This window comes from Trachypithecus francoisi, unplaced genomic scaffold (genome assembly GCF_009764315.1).
Source record: "Trachypithecus francoisi isolate TF-2019V2 unplaced genomic scaffold, Tfra_2.0 Lachesis_group13, whole genome shotgun sequence".
NCBI classification, from domain to species: Eukaryota; Metazoa; Chordata; class Mammalia; order Primates; family Cercopithecidae; genus Trachypithecus; species Trachypithecus francoisi.
Window position 1 is genome coordinate 50,767,247 of NW_022681458.1, and position 21,930 is coordinate 50,789,176.

At 35.3% G+C, this 21,930-nt stretch overlaps 1 protein-coding gene across 4 annotated transcripts in view; it reads right to left on the minus strand.

Annotated features, from left to right (window-relative positions):
* Nucleotides 1-21,930, minus strand: part of GLS (glutaminase) — a 91,032-nt gene that overhangs the window by 46,183 nt on the left and 22,919 nt on the right. For 3 of the 4 annotated variants that reach the window (XM_033230818.1, XM_033230820.1, XM_033230821.1), the window contains exons 5-7: nucleotides 21,294-21,373; nucleotides 17,798-17,961; nucleotides 12,475-12,533 (exon numbers count right to left, since the gene is read on the minus strand). In XM_033230818.1, coding sequence (XP_033086709.1) covers nucleotides 12,475-12,533; nucleotides 17,798-17,961; nucleotides 21,294-21,373 — 303 coding nt within the window. Of the gene's footprint in view, nucleotides 1-394; nucleotides 2,742-12,474; nucleotides 12,534-17,797; nucleotides 17,962-21,293; nucleotides 21,374-21,930 lie in introns of those variants that run through there. The other variant, XM_033230822.1, reaches the window with a different exon arrangement.

The following is a 21,930-nucleotide window of genomic DNA, read 5'->3' on the forward strand; positions in this document are numbered from 1 at the left end:
AAAGAATTAAGTATATATAAAATATTTCAATTAAGAAAAATCTATTTGTATTTTATTAAATCTTTTAATATTAGAGTTAGAAAAATGAGTTATGCTGCAAAACTAATCTTTTATAATTCCAGTATATGCAAACATTCTGGTTACATTTTACTACTGTAGAGAAAGCTCTATTTTTAATAGCTCTCAATTGTTATAATAATATTTGAACTAAAAAAAATTATATTTCACAGTCTAAAAAATTAGCTTCTATTGTATTTAGCATTATGCCAATTCAGAGTATGGAAGATGTATTGTTTCATCACTTTCATTTCTGACATGTTATCTACTGCAAATGTCAATAGGAAAAACCTATGTAACGTAGATCAGTTCAAGTAGCCAAATGGTTTCATTTTACCTCGGCGAAGTTTACAAAGCAGTAAGTTGTAGATCTGAAATCAAACGTATTAATTGGTGATATGCACCCAAAAGAAACAATACATCTCTAATTTCTAAAATAGGCTTAAAATAAGATAATTTGACAACTAAAGTTTTTAAAACACAATTTTTTTTTACTTTACCCTCAAAAAAATCCAAAACATTATACTTTAAAATATTATGGGAGGAAAACCTGTACCAGAGAATTATTTAATTGAAAAAAGCCAGGTTCATTCTTTACAAGAGGATTAGAGTGTGGCTGACAATATGTGAAAACCTACAAATCAACTTATTCAAGAAAGATGTGCAATCACATTTACACAATCAGTAGCCAGAAGGAACACCATACTATTTCATCAAAATTAGGCATTAACAAAACTTCAACAAGATTAAGGATAATTTAGTTACAGCCATATTGTAATCACTAGCTGTGTATTTTCTCTAAAGTATCCTTTGACATAATTTTTTCTTTCCTTATAATATACCAGAAATCAAAATGTAGAAATGTAACTCCAAAGCTGTTCAATGAAAAATAATTAAAAGAAGAAATTACCAACTTCATTGAACTGTTGCAGTTGTCAAAATATTCCATAGATCCTAATGCTGTAAAATATGTAACAACATTTAAACCACAAAAACCTTTGTAACCTTAGAAAAAGCACAAAAAAACAACTCTTTTGGAAACGGATGTCAGCATTTGCATTGGGATGTCATATGGATAATTACTGGTTAAACAATCAATGTAAAATAAACAAGTTATGTTGAACTTTCATTCTGTGAACTAAACTGTACCCTACAAAACTCTTACAAGTTGTCTTCATTGGGCTGTCATGTTTAATATACAAAAATAAAAACCATTCAACTCTAGACTATGGTCACATAATTGGTCTATTTTGTGACTTACTAAATTAAAGCACAATTAAGTTTTGCTCTTACGTTGTTTTTAAGAAACAACTGTCTAGCATTATACAGTATAACATTTTGGGTACTCTACATTCTCTATACAGATTATGTAAATAGAGCAAAACAAAATACAGGCATACCTCATTTTATTGAGCTTCACTTCGTTGTGTTTCACAGATACGCATTTTTTAAGAATTGAAAGTCTGTGGTAACCCTGCATCAAGTAAATCTACTGGCACCATTTTTCCAACAGTATGTGCTCATTTTACATCTCTGTGTCACATTTTGATAATTATTACGTGTCTCATGGGTATCTGTGATCAGTCATTTTTGCTTACTATTACACTTGTTTTGGGGTGCCACAAGCCATGTCCATGTAAAATGGTAAACTTAACCTATAAACATTGTATATGTTCTGACTGCTTCACTGATTGTCCATTCCCATCTCTCTCCCTCTTCTTGGGACCGCCTATTTCTAGACTCAACAATACTGAAAACAGGCCAATTAATAACCCTACTATGGCCTCTAAACGTTCAAGTGAAAGGAAGAGTTGTACAACTCTCACTTTCAAAAAGCCAGAATGATTACTAAGCTTAGTAAGAAAGGCATGTTGAAAGTCAAAACAGACCAAAAGTTGAGCCTCTTGCACCAAACAGCCAAGTTGTAAATGCAAAGTTTCCTTTGCATTTCTTGAAGTTCTTCAAGGTAATTAAAAACGCTACTTCAGTGAACACACTAATGATGGAAAGCAAAACAGCATAACCAGTAACATGGAGAAAGTTTGTGTGGCCTGGATTAAAAAAAAAAAAAAATCAAACTAGCTACAATATCCCTTAGGCCAAGGCCTAATTCAGAACGAAGCCCTAACTCTCTTCAATTCTATAAAGGCTGAGAGAAGTGAGGAAGCTGCAGAAATGGGTTTGCAGCTAGCAGAGGTTGATTAATGAGGATTAAGGAAAGAAGCCATCTCCATAACATAAAAGAACAAGGTGAAACAACAGCAAGCACTGATGCACAAGGTGCAGCAAGTTATCCAGAAGATCTACCTAACTTCAGTGATGAAGGTGACTACACTAACAACAGATTTTAAATGTAGATGAAACAGCCTTTCATTGAAAGATGACATCTATGACTTTCATAGCCAAAGAGGAGAAGTTAATGTCTGGTTTCAGAGGATAGCCGGACTTGTTAGGGGCTAAGGCAGCTTGTAACCTTAAGTTGAAGCCAATGCTCATTCATCATTCCAAAAATCCTAGAGTCCTTAAGAATTAAGCTACATCTACCCTGCCTGGGCTTATAACAAAGCCTGGATTGGACCACATCGGTTTACAACATTGTTTACTGAATATTTTAAGCCCACTGTTGAAACCTATGGCTCAAAAAAAGATTTTGTTTTTTAATAGAGATGGGAGTCTCACTATATTGAGCAGACTGGTCTTGAACTCCTTGGCTCAAGCAATCCTCTTACCTCAACCTCCCAAAGTGCTGAGATTACAGGTGTGAGCCACCATGACCAGCCAGGAAAAAAAAAAAAAAAAATTTCTTTCAAAATATTACTGTTCACTAACAACACACCTGGTCACCCAAGAGTTCTGATGGAGATGTACAAGGAGCAAAATGTTGTTTTCATGCCTGCTAACACAACATCCATTCTGCGGGATCAAGGAGTAATTTCAACTTTCAAGTCTTACTATTTAAGAAACACTGTTCATAAGGCAATAGCTACAATAATAGTGATTTGTCTGATAGATCTGGGCAAAGTAAATTGAAAATCTTCTGGAAAAGATTCACATTCTAAATATCATTAAGAACTTTCATGATCATAGGTGGTCGAAATATCAGCATTAACAGGAGTTCAAATGAAGTTGATTCCAATCCTCATGGATGACTGAGGAGTCCAAGCAGAGGAAATAACTACACATGTGATGGAAATATCAAGAGAACTAGAATTGAAAGTAGGGCCTGAAGATATGACTGAATTGCTGCAATCTCATGATAAAACTTGAACGCATGAGGAGTTGCTTCTCATGGGTGAACTAAGAAAGTGGTTTCTTGAGATGAAAACTACTTCTGGTAAAGATGCTCTGAATATCATTGAAATACAACAAAGGATTGAGAACATTCCATAAACTTAGTTCATAAAGCAGCGGCAGGGTTTTGGAGGATTGACTCCAATTTTGTAAGAAGCTCTACTCTGAATAAAATGCTGTCAAAGAGCATTGCGTGCTACAGAGAAATCTTTCATAAAAGGAAGAGTCAATTGATGTGGCAACTTTATTGTTGTCTTATTTTAAGAAATTGCCACAGCCACCCCAGTCTTCAGCAACCACCACCCTTATCAGTCAGTAATCATCAACATCAAGACAAGACCTTCCACCAGCAAAAAGATTAGAACTCACTGAAGGCTCAGATGCTCCTTAGCATTTCTTACCTATAAAATTTTTTTTACTTAAGGTATTCACATTGGTATTTTTTTTTTAGATGCAATACTACTGCACACTTACTAGATTATAGTATAAACACAACTTTTGTATGCATTGGTTAATAAAAAAATTAGTATGACGTGCTTTTTTGCAATCTTCACTTTAGTTAGGTAATCTGCAGTATCTCTGAGGTATGCCTGTATTGAATAAGTGCATTGACTAAAGAATGTTTCTCCCCAAAACTTCTCCCATTTAAATGTAAAGGCATTTGATTATTATTTGTTCATATAATTTACCCTGGAAATGGCATTTAACTTGTCAATAAAATATATCTGCTTGTGTATCTCTTGGAAAGACTTCATGTACCCCAAGGATTGATGAGATCTAATAATCATTAACATGTCACATTAATTCTGAAAAAGTTACAGTAAAAAGTTTATTTGCAAAGCTCTTAGGAAAAGCACATGCCTACATATACAAAAGAGAGTAAACCGCCCCCAATGCAAAATCAAAACTAAAAATGATAAAAACCCATTATCTTCATCATTATGGAGTAGTAGGGTGAGTTGGGTGGAGAAACAGATGTTAACAAAAATAAAAGCTGGGCATGCATATATGAGAGCTGGTCATACTCGTCTATTTTATATATGTTTGAATTTTTTCACAATAAAAAATTAAAGGAAAAATATTTATTTGCTAATAATTTCCCACACTAATTTGCAAGATTTTCCTTTTGAGTATTTTTCTTTCCCATTTGAGACAGTCATTGATTTTTAGTTCATGTATCAGTGGATCTCTTCTATTGCTAGAATGAACTCAGGACTAATTCTCTTCCTATTTTTAATTTTTACAGATGTGTGAATTGAGAAACTTTGCTTATAATAGATAAGTACAGTGAAATTTTAAAAGTTTTATTATAGCAATGTTACTCAGTTCTTTACATGCCTCCAGCTCATTACATGCCAAAAGTCATACAGTACTCTATCCTCAAAAATTATGCTAATGCTCTTATTTACCGACAACTTTTAGATTCTCTTTCGATTTTGTTGAAATCAAAGAACTGGAAACAACCTAGTATACCACAGGACTTATTACCAGTCATTACAATGGTTCACCTTCCTTAACAACACTGACTCTAATATTTCAAAATGTCCTCTTTTGCTGGTGGGCTGAGGTTTTTACAACCTGAAGCTGTGCACTGTACTAAAATCTGAAAGACATGAGAACTATGCCTTTCTTTTGGAAAATAGGAGGACACCTGGACTAAAGGCAGATTAATTTTTTAAAAGGTGCATATAGAAACAGATTTTGAAACTGACTTATCTTAAAACTATCAATGCCCCTTTATTCCTTGGAAAGAATTCCAAGTATGGAATCCAAAGATATGTTTATCCCAGTTTGAAGATCACTGTATGAGCATTATTAGATATTGTATTATTTTTGAAAAAGTTATAATCATTTGTAGTAAATAGAGTAGAAACATTTTTAAAATAAACCAAATTGGAAGAAATATACTTATCAAAATTTCTAATCCACTCACCAAATGATTTTTTTTTTTTTTTTTTGAGACGGAGTCTCACTCTGCCCCGCCCAGGCTGGAGTGCAGTGGCCGGGTCTCAGCTCACTGCAAGCTCCGCCTCCTGGGTTTACGCCATTCTCCTGCCTCAGCCTCCCAAGCAGCTGGGACTACAGGCGCCCGCCACGTCGCCCGGCTAGTTTTTTTGTATTTTTTAGTAGAGACGGGGTTTCACCATGTTAGCCAGGATGGTCTCGATCTCCTGACCTCGTGATCCGCCCGTCTCGGCCTCCCAAAGTGCTGGGATTACAGGCTTGAGCCACCGCGCCCGGCCACCAAATGATTTTAAAAAAACAAACCCATATGGGTTGTTTGAAAAGGGTAACCAGATACTGATACTAGAAAACTATACAAATTTTTCTGTAAATATGCCTGTCAAGTTACAGAATTTGCATTCCTTTGAAGAATACTATATGAATGAAAATTTGATAAAGCACCACTGAGTTTTAACGTTATCTATTAAAAAATTAATGTAACTATATTGCAGTGTTTTTATACAGTTTTTTACAACATATTTATGAATTGAATCATGTATTATACTTTACAACACAGGTGAAAAATACTGTTAACAAGGACATCTGTCAATAAATTTAATACTAAAATGGCTCATTTAAAGTCAATGCATCAATCAGAGTTATTTTGTAAGTATCGCACTTGATTCCATTCATAAAGTATGGAGGTGCAAGCCAATTAAAAATTAGACATCACAGAGGAAAAGGCAAAAAGAGGTAACTAAAAATGATTTTATGAAATATTCTTAATTTAATCTTATGATTGAAAATGGTTCGGCCGGGTGCGGTGGCTCAAGCCTGTAATCCCAGCACTTTGGGAGGCCGAGACGGGCGGATCACGAGGTCAGGAGATCGAGACCATCCTGGCTAACATGGTGAAACCCCGTCTCTACTAAAAAATACAAAAAAATTAGCCGGGCGAGGTGGTGGGCGCCTGTAGTCCCAGCTACTCGGGAGGCTGAGGCAGGAGAATGGCGTGAACCCGGGAGGCGGAGCTTGCAGTGAGCTGAGATCCGGCCACAGCACTCCAGCCCTGGGCGGCAGAGCGAGACTCCGTCTCAAAAAAAAAAAAAAAAAAAAGAAAATGGTTTAAAGCTAAAGAGTACTGGGAAAATAAAAAATAAGACACTCCAGGTAAAAAAGAATGTTTTTCTAGATCTAGTATTTTCATAGATTAACCCTAAAAATAAAGTTAACAAAACAATTTTTAGTTGACAATAAATGCTCTACCTTTCACTGAAAAAAAAAAAAGCTAAAGCATAAACTGATATAAACGTGAAGTACATAAACCAATATAATCCTGTCTTCTGAAAGTTGCCAGTCCAAGGCATCATGCATTACTCTCAGAGTCACAAACCACTCTTATAAGCAAACCATGTCTTATAAGCATACCTAACAGGCTATTGCTAACACGACCAAATTGAACATTACATACACCTTAACTAAGCTTGTCTTGATTTTAAATGAGTATGATTACAAATTGTTTAAAGAAAAAATACCCTGGCCGGGCGCGGTGGCTCAAGCCTGTAATCCCAGCACTTTGGGAGGCCGAGACGGCGGATCACGAGGTCAGGAGATCGAGACCATCCTGGCTAACACGGTGAAACCCCGTCTCTACTAAAAAATACAAAAACTAGCCGGGCGAGGTGGCGGGCGCCTGTGGTCCCAGCTACTCGGAGGCTGAGGCAGGAGAATGGCGTAAACCCGGAGGCGGAGCTTGCAGTGAGCTGAGATCCGGCCACTGCAGTCCAGTCCGGGCGACAGAGCGAGACTCCGCCTCAAAAAAAAAAAAAAAAAAAAAAAAAAAAAAAAAAAAAAAAAAAAAAAAGAAAAAATACCCTAATTTTTAAAATTCAAAAATACTTTTGATTAAAAAGAAAACTGAGCTTCTTTAAATGACAAAAACTGGAAACTACCACTAGAATGAGGCATGCCAAGTAGAGTGGCTCATGCCTGTCATCCCAGCATTTCGGGAGTCCAAACTGGGAGGATCACGTTAGGCCAGGAGTTGGGGACCAGCCTGGGCAACATGGCAAGACCCCATCTTTATAAAGAATTAGCCCTGCATGGTGGCATGTGCCTGTGGTCTCAGCTATTCTGGAGCCTGAGGTGACAGGATCACTTGAGCACAGGAGTTTGAGGCTGCAGTGGGCTATGACTATACCACTGCACTTAGACTGGGCAACAGACAGACACCTTGTCTCTAAAAAACAAAAAACTCAGAAGAGGTAAAAAACACAGAAGACAGTGTAATTTTTACTATTTCTAACATGAAAAAGCATTGTGGGCCGGGCGCGGTGGCTCAAGCCTGTAATCCCAGCACTTTGGGAGGCCGAGGCGGGCGGATCACGAGGTCAGGAGATCGAGACCATCCTGGCTACACTGTGAAACCCCGTCTCTACTAAAAATACAAAAACTAGCCGGGCGAGGTGGCGGGCGCCTGTAGTCCCAGCTACTCGAGGCTGAGGCAGGAGAATGGCGGTAAACCCGGAGGCGGAGCTTGCAGTGAGCTGAGATCCGGCCACTGCACTCCAGCCCCGGCGACAGAGCGAGACTCCGTCTCAAAAAAAAAAAAAAAAAAAAAAAAAAAAAAAAAAAAAAAAAAAAAAAAAAAAAAAAAAAAAGCATTGTGTGGCAATTATTTTGCAGTATGTTGTCCTCATTTTCCTATCTTAAGTTACCACCAGATCTTAACTTTTAAACTAAAACTAGGTGAAATTTTTACCAGTGAAAAGACAAAAAATAAAAATGTAAGGATACTGCTATGTCATATAAAAATAAATGTTTCTAGGCCGGGCGCGGTGGCTCAAGCCTGTAATCCCAGCACTTTGGGAGCCGAGGCGGGCGGATCACGAGGTCAGGAGATCGACCATCCTGGCTAACACTGTGAAACCCCGTCTCTACTAAAAATACAAAAACTAGCCGGCGAGGTGGCGGGCGCCTGTAGTCCCAGCTACTCGGAGGCTGAGGCAGGAGAATGGCGGTAACCCGGGAGGCGGAGCTTGCAGTGAGCTGAGATCCGGCCACTGCACTCCAGCCCCGGCGACAGAGCGAGACTCCGTCTCAAAAAAAAAAAAAAAAAAAAAAAAAAAAAAAAAAAAAAAAAAGAAAAAGCATTGTGTGGCAATTATTTTGCAGTATGTTGTCCTCATTTTCCTATCTTAAGTTACCACCAGATCTTAACTTTTAAACTAAAACTAGGTGAAATTTTTACCAGTGAAAAGACAAAAAATAAAAATGTAAGGATACTGCTATGTCATATAAAAATAAATGTTTCTAGGCCGGGCGCGGTGGCTCAAGCCTGTAATCCCAGCACTTTGGGAGGCCGAGACGGGCGGATCACGAGGTCAGGAGATCGAGACCATCCTGGCTAACACGGTGAAACCCCGTCTCTACTAAAATATACAAAAAATTAGCCGGGCGAGATGGCGGGCGCCTATAGTCCCAGCTACTCGGGAGGCTGAGGCGAGAGAATGGCCTAAACCCGGGAGGCGGAGCTTGCAGTGAGCTGAGATCCGGCCACTGCACTCCAGCCTGGGCGACAGAGCGAGACTCCGTCTCAAAAAAAAAAAAAAAAAAAATAAATAAATAAATAAATAAATGTTTCTTTCAAATTTATTTTTATTCTTTCCTTTTAATCAAGCAATCACACATTATCACCATCCCAAATAAAACAGATTACAACAAAACGTATTCCTTTAAAGTTAGTAGCTACCACAGAGAAGAAGAGAGGAAGTATAGTACCCTTATGATTTTAAAAATTATGTGCATTTTAAGTATAAAATTACATTTGTTTTTAAAAAGGTATTTACCTATATAGCTTTGTTTAAAATTTTAAATATTGTAGTTTTCCTATAAGCTTAGTAGTTAAGAATTTATGCAACAGGCTCCTTCTGTCCAAATTCTCCTTTTTTCCACAATCTGCTAATCCTTTTGAACATTTGCTCTGCCTCTTCCCCCATTTCCTGAGGATCACCACCAATCCTACAAGGAAAAAATATCAATACTACAAAATTATGAAATCAAGAGTCTTACTAAAGACTCTACTTAATTTTCGGGTGGGGAAGTAACATGAAGAAAATGATTTTAATGGCACCATGATAAATTCCTGAATTTTGAAAGAAAAAAAAAAATCACAAATAGTCTTAAGGTCATCAATTAAAAGAGCTAAAAACAGAATTCACCTTTAGTAGCCATGGTGAAGTATCCGTGGCTTTGGGTACTCAGATGCAAGCACCTTGGAAAAGGGCCTGTTTCTTTACTGACTAATGTCCAAAGAACGACTACACAACATTTGCTATCAAATGAGATACAACCTTTAAACCAATAAATTGCTATTGTTTGAACCAGTTCAAATTAAGAAAATAGTACTTCTGCATTTTGGACAACATAACTATGCTAATTAAAATTAAAGATGTCATCAAGAGAAATAGCAAACACCTAGGTTAAATATGGCAGAGTGAATTGTATTAACAGTAAACTGAGTATCAGGAGATTTAGTTCAAGTCCAATTCTACTGCTGTTACAACCTTGCCAGGTTCTCAGCTTCCTCAGTTATATAAAGTAAGAGAACTGCGTTTGACAATGTTTAAGCCCTTTTGGCTATGGTTTTATTACCTAAATTTCAAACCAATACCAATTTATAAATACAATGTGATCATACAATTTGCAGAGATCACATTATAGATATTTATATGAATTTAATCCTTTCCCTAAAAGATTCTAAGAAAAATATTACACATTATGGGGCATTCAATTTTACATAGGGTTACATTAGGCTTTCCTCTCCAAGATTTGTATGAACTTCACTTAAAAGAAAAAAAAAAAGCACTTGAGAAACACATGCTAAAAACAAAACAAAAACTCAGGAGAAAGTGACCTTAAATATAAACCATATCCTGAAGCCTCATTTCCAACTTTGCCAATAGATTTAAATTTTTATGAAAACTACTGATCAAATTTGTAGGTACAAGATGACTTAATTAAATTTTTGCGGCTGGGCGCGGTGGCTCAAGCCTGTAATCCCAGCACTTTGGGAGGCCGAGACGGGTGGATCACGAGGTCAGGAGATCGAGACCATCCCGGCTAACAAGGTGAAACCCCGTCTCTACTAAAAAATACAAAAAACTAGCCGGGCGAGGTGGCGGGCGTCTTGTAGTCCCAGCTACTCGGGAGGCTGAGGCAGGAGAATGGCATAAACCCGGGAGGCGGAACTTGCAGCCAGCCGAGATCCGGCCACTGCACTCCAGCCTGGGGGACAGAGCGAGACTCAGTCTCAAAAAAAAAAAAAAATTTTTTTTGCACTGTTGAACACTGAACCACACTTATATTGTACGCATCTTTTAACTTTGTTTCTAATCGCTCATACTAAAATGTAACTCAATATACAGTTTATGGCTCATGACTAAACATGGCAAGTGAAACTAATGAAATGATAGTGTGATATGATAACCAGATATGCAATTCCCACATGCAGCATTTCGGTGTAGTCTGTTAAACCCATGAATCATTAAATGAAAGATTTTTAACTATGTGCAGTTAAGGAAGTCTTCTATTAATTATTTACATAAACCCCTTTTTGAGACTATGCGTACTGTATGTTAATTTCTCTCCAGTTTAAGAGTTCTTAAACTAGGATCCATGGATCAGCCTCCAAGAGTAGTGAACACCTGGAAGTTTACATAAAATTATAGTATGTGGATATTTTTCTGGGAAGAAACAATTTTGGTGTTTTTCTCATCAAGCATTATAGTAACTTTCCTTATTTCTAATTTAAGTTACTTGTTCAAATCTAAGCAATTATTAATGAGGCTTTTCTCTCATCACAGCATTTATTGATTTTCTTATAAGGATCCATTTACTTTTGCATATCCCATACTACGAAGTAAGCTACCTAAAGGTGGGACTGTGCCTTGCAAATAATCGCATTTTCAAGTTTCTTTCACCTCAAACCGACAGCTTTCTCCATAGCCTATTACAATTAGTTACATTTTAAAAACACTAGACTATAATATCTACTTCATTAGAGTTATAAGAATCAAATGGGCCAATACTTTCAAAGAATTTGCCTTGAAGTAACAAGTAAACACATAGATTCTTAAGATACTAGCCTTCTATTTTTAAAGCTTTTTCTCACAGATATAAAACTCATAAAGAAAGGATTTCTAATATACAAATTAGATGAAGTTTTGTGAACTGGGCCAAGGGTTTAATTTATACTCAAATATCCTTCATGTAACCAGGGTACCTCATCCACAGTAAAGCATTTACAAAGCCATGTAGTTATGCTTTCCTCTAACTTGGAATAGATAGGCACAGATTTACCAAAAAAGTATACAAATGTTCCAAACATAAATAAAATTTATTTAAATATAAATAAAATTTATAATTAGAAATTAAAAATCTGAAACATCTAAAATCATGATAGATTTGAAAATCTATTACACAAGAACCATTTTCAAATACTTATTTTAAAATACTAGATCTTCCAATTATTAAGGCAAATCAAACACTAAAAAAAAAAACCCTCACAATGCAAATTTCAAAGCATAAGAAAATATAACTTAATAATTGGAATAAGCCTTATTTAATTGTTTTAATTATGGCATGATTTAAGTAAAACCAAATGAAACAAGTTCCAATAAAAATTGTGATTTCAGCTCATGAGAGTATCAAAGACTTGAGAAAATTTGAGGGTAAATGTAGTTTGTCTTAAGTACTAGAACATTTGTTCCTACATAAACTAATAACAAATATACAGTAAAATGCCTTTAATTCTACTTGTAACTGTTTATTCTAGGAGAGTCAAAAGGAAACGAAAGGAAAATTACTGAAACTTAAAAAAAAATTTTTTTAAAAACCCTCTATGCTTTTCTTCAGCAGACTTTAAATATTTTCCAGATCTTCAAGTCAAGAGTAAATAATTGTTGGAATTTATAATGAGTCATCTGTTTTTAATTTTGCCTTGAAATGACTACATCATTCATTTTGAAATAAAGATCCTAACTCTATACCATAAGACAATTTCTTAACACCAAGAGAAAATTTTTCACGATTCTACATAAATAATCCCAGATTCATCTTTACGCCTTAGCTATTAAAAAAAAAAAAAGTTTACTAGGTTAAAATGCAACATCAACATTTTACCTTTATTAGTGAAGTCACAACAATTGCTCCAGCATTTACCATAGGATTATGTGGTTTATCTGTAAAATATAAAAGCAATACCATTATTTCAAATACTTAAGCACTTGAGTAATATTACTATATTAAAAATAACCTTGGAAAAAGCACAGCTAACATAAACTCAACTTTGCTTTTTTCTAAGTGCTTTATTTTTATCTTTATATACAAGCACATACACAGAAGGATTTAAAAACACAAACAAGTGATTTACATAGAATAATAAAATTATAAGGGATTTTTTTTTTAAGAGCCAAAGTTTCAGACTATCACCCAGGCTGAAGTGCAGTGGCACAATCATGGCTCACTGAAGCCTTGACCTCCCAGGCTCAAGTGATCCTCCAGCCTCAGACTCCGAAGAAGCTGGGACCACAGGTACAGACCACACCTGGCTAATGTTTTATTTTCCGCAGAGACAGGATCTCCCTATGTTGCCCAGGCTGGACTCAAACTCCAGGACTCAAGCAACCCTCCCACCCTGGCCTCCCAAAGTGCTAGGATTATAGGCATGAGCCACCATGCACAGCCTATAGGGGATATTTTTAGGTTTTCTCTATTTCCTGACAATAGAGGTATATTTGTATTTCTTTTTTTTTTTTGAGACAGTCTCGCTCTGCCGCCCAGGCTGGAGTGCAGTGGCCAGATCTCAGCTCACTGCAAGCTCCGCCTCCCGGGTTTATGCCATTCTCCTGCCTCAGCCTCCCGAGTAGCTGGGATTACAGGCGCCCGCCACCTCGCCCGGCTAGTTTTTTTTTGTATTTTTTAGTAGAGATGGGGTTCACCATGTTCGCCAGGATGGTCTCAATCTCCTGACCTCGTGATCCGCCCGCCTCGGCCTCCCAAAGTGCTGGGATTACAGGCTTGAGCCACCGCGCCCGGCTATTTGTATTTCTTATATAACTTTAAAGTTACTTAAAATTTTATATTCTTCCAAACTCCTATTTCTTCTCCTAATTCTTACAATAAATAAGAATGTAAAAACTCAACTAATTATATTCTCATTCACTGCATGACACAAACACCAAAAACAAAACTGTTGGGGACAGTGAAAACATCTATTTACAAGCAAACCTCAATGTCTTAACTTATCTACCTGGTGGTTACCAGAAGTGGGGGAGGGGGGAGAAGGGATTGCCAGACATTGGCCAAAGGATACATAATTTCAGTTACACAGGAGAAATAAGTTCGAGAGATCTATTTTACAACAGGATGTAGTTAATAACAAGTATTATATGGACTTGAAAATTGTCAAGAAAGCATACTTTGTCTTCTAATTACAAATAAATATATGAAGTATGTTACTTTGATTTATCCATTCCACAATGCATATATATTTCAAATCACTATGTTGTATACCATATACACAATTTTTATCCGTCAATTAAAAGTAAGTAAATAAAAAGAAAAAAATTATACATTTTGGGTGTATTCATAATGCCCAGTTCCAAAAGTTAAAATAAAATCTTTGTGTTATATCTGATTATTACAATCAAGATTTGCCTATTCCAAATTATACTAAGAGAAGTTTGATTTTTCTAAGAACACATAAAATGAGAACACTTGCTGTTCCAGAAGAATACTATGTGGCATGAGGGGGCCAAAACCTAAAAATGTTCCAAATATTATCCACCTGAAAGAAAAGCCCATGTGGAGAGAAAATAATTTAGAAATCAGATTGTGTTAAATTACTTTATACTTTTATTTGTATGGATGTTCATTATCTGTCATTTCAGAGCTTTTGACATTATCAGGCTTAGACTCTACAGTCCTAGAAGGCTGCTAATCTATGTATTCCAAACGGTATCACATAAATGTGAGTATTAAATATTTGCCAAATGATAAACACTTTGCAAATGCTACATAAACTACACTCAAGATGTTTAAAGAACACTAAATCATTTTACAGCATGACAGCCCAATTTTCAGACATACGTAATTGCTCACTCTGCCTTTGGCTCAAAAGCCAGACATCTGAACATCTGGAAACCCGCCAGAGAGAATGTAACACAACACCAGCCTAACTGCAGTATAAAACCTCGGTCTAAGACCTATGACCATGAAATTTTCTTGTATCCTGCTCTGTTTTAAGGTAAGATGGAGTTGATGGGTTTAATTTAGAATTTTTAATTTAAAAATATTTATGAATGGCAGAGATAACCTATGACACTAATAAAGGCTATCATTTAAAGTAATGAGATACCAGAGCATGTTATACTAACAAAATGGACATGGGTGACACCTGAAATTTATGGACATGTTTTAAACTATAATGCAAAAAAACTGATCAATTTTAACAAGTATTTATTTTCCCCAAAGGCAATAAAATACACAGCATTCTTTCATATTATATCAGAAGCAGCTTTTCAAGCTGCTAAGCATATGAACTTTGCAAGGGTTTTGTTCACAGGTGAGGCTGAGTCAAAGTTTGCTAATACATATACTAAAGAACAAAAAATATTAAAGAAAGTTTCCAATTTAATTTGGATATTTATACTTTAGGTATTATACTGGAATTTTACAGTGCCAAGTAAAAACTGGAGTTAAAGAAACTCAATTATCTGACATTACACACGTTTACAATATATTCTCTAGATATAGAGAAAATATTCTCTATCTGGTTGGGATATATACGGTTGCGAAGAATGTGCAGTGCCCATTGTGGATGGCTGGAAAAAATGTGCAGTGCCCTCTCACATTCTCCCCAACCATCCTAAATTCATCCTATCAATTCAGACCTGTCATCCTCATTTAAATTAACTCAACTCCTCTTCTTTCTCAATCCTCCATACATATAATCAGCACATACATTTTGGCACCTGTCAATTACATACTTGTAAGATAATACAACTAACAGTATTCAATGCTTAAGTATGTCTTCTCCCATCATGTATTAGAAGTATGTAACTGTCTTCTGTATCCTGTAGTCAGAAAACTTATTCCAAGAACCAAGGCCCATGTACCCTCCAGAGCTGTTAACAATACAGACAAGGAAAGCTATATAAATAATTGGTTGATTAACCTGATCACTCTAAGGTAGAAAAAGAAGACTTCCCTGGGAGATGGTAGTTTGCAAAACTGACATTTCCATAAAGTAACTTGTTTGCTCACTGATAATGATAAAAGATATCAGTCACCTCCTACCAAAACTTTCTATGCTGCAAACATTTTAAAACTACTGTTACTGCCGGGCGCAGTGGCTCACGTCTGTAATCCCAGCACTCTGGGAGGCCAAGGCGGGCAGATCACCTGAGGTTGGGAGTTCGCGACCAGCCTGACCAACATGGAGAAACCCCATCTCTACTAAAACTACAAAATTAGCCAGGGTGGTGGCACATGCCTGTAATCCCAGCTACTCGGGAGGTTGAGGCAGCAGAATTGCTTGAACCTAGGAGGCAGAGGTTGCGGTGAGTCGAGATCGTGCCATTGTACTCCAGCCTAGGCAACAAAAGTGAAACTCTGTCTCAAAAACAAACAAATTAAAAATACCTACTGTTACAAAAAACTACTACAATTTCTCTATGCACTATATCCCTATTAGTCTTAATAAATCATCACAATCTTACAAAGCTAGTATATAACATTAATATTTTTATTTTTTAAAAATTTATTTTAGATACACACATATATACATACACACACAAAAAGTGCATGGTTTCACCAAAAATTTACCCTTGCAATTTTAAATATGAACGAGATCTTCAAATTGTTTTTGCTGGGGCTAAACTAAATCAGGATTCAAGAGCACAGGCTCTAATGAGAATTCAGGAAGGTGTAATATAGTAAAGCCTGTATTTACCGTTACTTTCAAGACTCATGGTGTTGGCTCAGGCTTAGAAAACGTCTACGAATATCGAGGCAAAATCTCTTGTTAAACTTTATGTTTCATTCTTATTATAAACAATTCTAAATTCCTGATTTCTTATTTTTTCTTATATAGAATACAGTATCAATAATTCATGATTTCTAAAACCATAAATATACATAGCAAAAAAATTCATTACTTGTTCTGTTAAGTTCATTTGCTCCAAGCCCATTTTATTTGCTTTTGTTTCTGAAATCTTCTAAACATTCAAATTACTATATTTGTTTTCTTTTTCTTAAGTATCTTCCTCAAAATCAATCAATTCACTAGACACGTCTATTCTCCTTTGTTGTTCATGGAAAGTATTAAATTTTTCTTTTAAAATCTTTGATATTTTTAGAATAACAGTATTAATTCTTTCAATATTAAATCTAAATGTCGATGAGCTTAGTAAATAAAGTGCTTCTGCATATGATGTCCTTATCAAAGTTGTTAATTTATGGTAATGTCTATAAAACCAAATGTAGCATCAGAATAAAAAGGTTATGGTAAAATGGGAAAGAAAATGTAATTGCTCTCAAAATAAATAAGATGAGAAACATAAGAAAATACCAGTCTTACGACTTCATCTTACAAACTAATAAAATAATGAGTATAAGGCACATTTCATTTTTTATACAACAGAAAGAAAAAGGTATAAAAGTGTATCTCTCACAGCCATTACTACAACCTTCACTCTCACATTCTTCAATTCTTTATCTTAACTCATCAATCAGAAACACAGCATATGCTTAAAAGATTAAAAAACAGAAACCAAACCATGGGAATAGTTTAACCTAGTTTGCACTCAGCTAAATGATGTTTAGACTTAAAATCTCTATCAAATCAAACTAACTACTTTTGTCCTCCCCTTTTCTTTTGAATTCCTGTAAAGCAATAAGATTTGTTATTCAAGCATTAAACACAAAACATTTCTTTCAAATTTTTTAATGTTATAAGGAGAAAAAGTAAAAACACTCACTAAAAAAAAAATTATCCTCACTATCTCAACCAGGGCCACAATAAAACTTTCAAGTACTATATACAACATATATTAGTAGAGAGAATAATATACGAACACCCATGTACCTATCATTTAGCTGCAAAAATTACCAACATGTAGTAATAATCACACCCAGCACTCCCAGCTGCCTTAACTAAATTATTTTAAAGCAAATCTCAGGCATTTTGAGATTTCACTCTATTTCCCTAAAGGTGGTTATAAAGAGAAGTTCATACTCTCCCTAGCCCACTTCCCAGTGGCATGAGATGCCTAAAATAATCATTTTTAAAAGCAGGTAATGAAACTCTCTCAATGGATTGTATAGAAATCACATGACAAATATTAATACTTTTAATTTTAATCAAAAAATGTTTAAAACGACTTAGATTTACATAGGAAAATGAGACATTTCTTTTTTCAACCAATGTTCATGAAATTCTTACCATCTTCATTCAAAAATAGTTTGTTGAATCTTAGTCCACTTGGCTCTTTTCCAACATATCGATGCACATATTCAGTTCCAAGATCATTAACAGCAATAGCATATTTCAAAGGTTTTACACAGGACTGAAGACAGAAGGGAACTTTGGTATCTCCAATAGAATGCCTATTTTAAAGGAGATTTTAAAAAATAACATCAACTGGGGAAAAAATGTAAACTGCATAGTTGGAATTATTCTTTTTACATGTTAATTCCAATTCCAACAAAAATTTTCCCATAATTCAATCACAAGTTTATGTAAAAATTAGAGAATAAATTTAAGTACAGTCATCCTTTGATATCTGTGGGAGATGGATTCCAGGAATCTCTGTGATACCAAACTCCATGGACACTCAAGTCCCTTATATAAAATGATATAGCATTTGCATAAAACCTACACACATCTTCCCATGTGTTTTAAATCATCTCTAGATTACTTATAATACCAAATACAACGTAAACGCCATATAAACAGCTGTACTGTATTATTTAGGGAATAATGATCCATGTATCCATGGGTGCAGATCCCATGGATACAGAATTGACCTATGTTTAAGAGAAATACTGTGAAAAAACGCAAAAGCATAAAAGTATTCACGTAACTGAATAATGGTTTTAAAGTAGGTAATAAATACGTAATGTGGAAATTTTCCTCTGAGGGCAAGAGAGTAAGAGCACGCTCCTCCTTACTCCCACGTGTATTCAATCACATAAAATAAACTAGCCCTTTTAGAAATTATTCACCTTTTTTTTTCAACTCATAGCTGTAAGCTGTGACTAAACCATGATTAAAAAGTTAAACAGAGCTCAGTTTAGATTCAATACTATTTTCTGAGACCCTGTTTACAAATGCCTCATCTTACAAGCCACATCCACTCACAATCCTGGCCCCATTAAAAGAAAAAGCATCCAGTTTTATAAATCTGACAGAGCTGGCACTAAGTTCAGTAGGCAGTCATCATTACCATGGAGATAAATAACAGAACAAAAAGAAAGCTTTATATTACCACCAAACTGAGAAGTACTTGAAGTAGAGAAAAGATTTGGGAATGAAAAAGTTCTGGCTGGCCGGGCGCGGTGGCTCAAGCCTGTAATCCCAGCACTTTGGGAGGCCGAGACGGGCGGATCACGAGGTCAGGAGATCGAGACCATCCTGGCTAACACAGTGAAACCCCGTCTCTACTAAAAATACAAAAAACTAGCCGGGCGAGATGGCGGGCGCCTGTAGTCCCAGCTACTTGGGAGGCTGAGGCAGGAGAATGGCGTAAACCCGGGAGGCGGAGCTTGCAATGAGCTGAGATCCGGCCACTGCACTCCAGCCCGGGCGACAGAGCGAGACTCCGCCTCAAAAAAAAAAAAAAAAAAAAAAAAAAAAAAAAAAAAGAAAAAGTTCTGGCCAACCCAATTATAATGTAAGCTTCACAAAGGCAGAGATCTTTGATTTACTTACGGATATATCCCAAGTTCCCTGAACAATGTCCCAACACATCACAGGCATTCATTCATAGTGAAAGTCATTCATAGTTAAACTAGGCACTATATTAATAACCACCCAAAGAAGAGGGTGACAGAGACATCAGAGGTCAAACAGGAATGCATACCCACCTCACTTCTGAGTGGACTATAGAATATAAATACATATGTATAAATACCAAAAGAATATTTTTCCTATCAAATTTATTCATCTGTAACTATAACCTTAAACTATATAGTTATACTATGTAAGATTATAACTTCAAACTTGACAATCATTCTAAAAAATGATTAAAAGCTTGTCTTATTACCTTTGGATTTAAAAATACATATGTTCTAGTTCTGAAGTCAACTTTCTGAATTCTCTAGATAAAAAAACTAAGAGACACAGAGAATGTTTAAAAAGAGAAAAATCATATTCAATATTACATGATAATAATTTCCTTCAAATTCAAAGACTTCCATTTCTTGATAAACTATTTCCTAAAATGCAAGAATAGGAATACCATTCCCTACTGGGATTTGCTTCATGGTTAAAGCCACCATGTCTTTTCATTTCATTGTGTCCCTTCATAGCACACAACATTTAATTCAACACATGGTGACTGCTCAGTACATTTTACAGACCCAAATGACGATAAAAGCATATAATAATGTAAGAAAAAACAGACTAGAAGTTAAGAGACCCAGGTGTTCATTTCACCTTTGCCAATATCATGTCAACTATGGGCCTCAGATTCCTTACTTTCAAAATTAATGGGCTAACCCATATATTTTTTATTGTAAGTACTTGAGGATAATTAGTAAAAAAAAATTAAAATCACCTAAAATGAAGGTCCTTAAGAGCCACAAATTTTTGGCTGGGGGCAGAGGCTTATGCCTACCAAGGCAGGAAGATTGCTTGAGGCCAAGAGTTCAAAACTAGCCTGGGCAACATAAAAGATCAAATTTTCATAAATGGAAAAAAAGTTTTTAATTGCAACATTATCTTGAAAAGTAAAATCTAAAATTACTAGGTTAAATGACTTTTGGTAGTTTTAACAAAATTTAGGTAAAATTACAACTCTGATATAAACTTTTCAAGCTGTATTCACTTACAAGTTGTACATCTTATGTAAGTTGTATTTTAATAAAACAGAAATACTTTAACAAAAAAACAAAAAACAAAGGAATACATCTCTGAGCTAAGTCTTTAAATGAGTGAAAAAAGAATACTGATTTTTCTCTTTGGCGTAATTTTCTGATAAAACCAAATTATAAGGTGATAATAATCTTTATGTCTAATTCCCAGCACAATGAACAGGGTCATTCTTGAAAAAATATTCTAGAACTTTTTACCATTTTCCAAGGGCCTCTCTTAATTCTTTGATTTTTAAATCAAATCATTCTCTTTAAAGTGCCCTCACATCACTATCCTTTTTATAATTCTGCAAGTTCCTCATCTGTCAGCAGCTGTGCCTACAATGTAAGCAATTCCCAAATGCTGCTTTCATGGACTTCATGAAATCCTACATGTTTTCAACTGACTTTTAACTTTGCAAATGAACCAATGAATAATGGGATACGTTATGTTGCACTGTCTTAATTCTCATGCTAATTATATCAGGAACACAAGGAACAAAGACTATGACAGATGGGTTACCAATGTTAATTTTATTACTGGTCAGTTCATTAGAGAATAGTGTCAGGTTTTGACAAGTCTGCTTTTCTGAAACAAATTGGTAACTGCAGGTATTTGAATAATACTCAAAAAGTGAGACTACAACTGTGACTAAAATAGATATCTCATAAAACTTAATATAATGTTACTGTTTCAGTTGAGTTTTTAAAACTTAAACTAAAATCTAAATTTACCTTCTGAAATTATGTCCTGTTAGGAAATTAGTCAATTTCCGCTATAAAAGATGATCTTCTCCATGTCATTCTTACCATTATACAAAAGTTAAGGCTTAGAGTTGGTTTTCATGAATTTGAAATAAACTTACCTCTGTCCATCTACTGTACAAACAGACACACCCCACAAATCAGGACTGAATTTGGCCAGTTGAGGAATATAATCTGCAACCTATCCAAAAGATTGGAAAGAAATGAATAGAAATAATATTGGCAAATAATATATTTTCTTCTACCAACAAATTTCTTATCTCATTTACCTTCTACCAATGACTAGTTATTTTACAACACTCAGTGGCTTCATAGTCTTATCTTCTATAACAATGCTCATGAAAACTAAAGGCAAAACAGAATTGAGAATTATGAGATCTAAAGTGACTTCTCTCAGTGTCTATTATTTATTGTTTTCCAATGCATTCTTTCTTTCTAATGCATTCTTTCTCTCCCATGTTTAGTAGGAGAGTCTAGCAGAGGAACTTGGACTGTCTTTTTTTGTTTTTTAAGCAGGAAAAAAGTAAAAAATTTATTTAATCAGGGTCATGAGTGCTAGTAGGGTTTCACTAAGACATTAGGAATCAAGTACTTAAAAATAAGTAATAAGTATTTACACTGAAGTTGTTACACAGTTGAATCTTAAACATGGACTTAAACTTCAAAGAGTGCATTTATATGCAGATTCTTTTCTGCCTCTGCCACCCCCAAGACATAAGACCAATCCCTCCTCTTCTT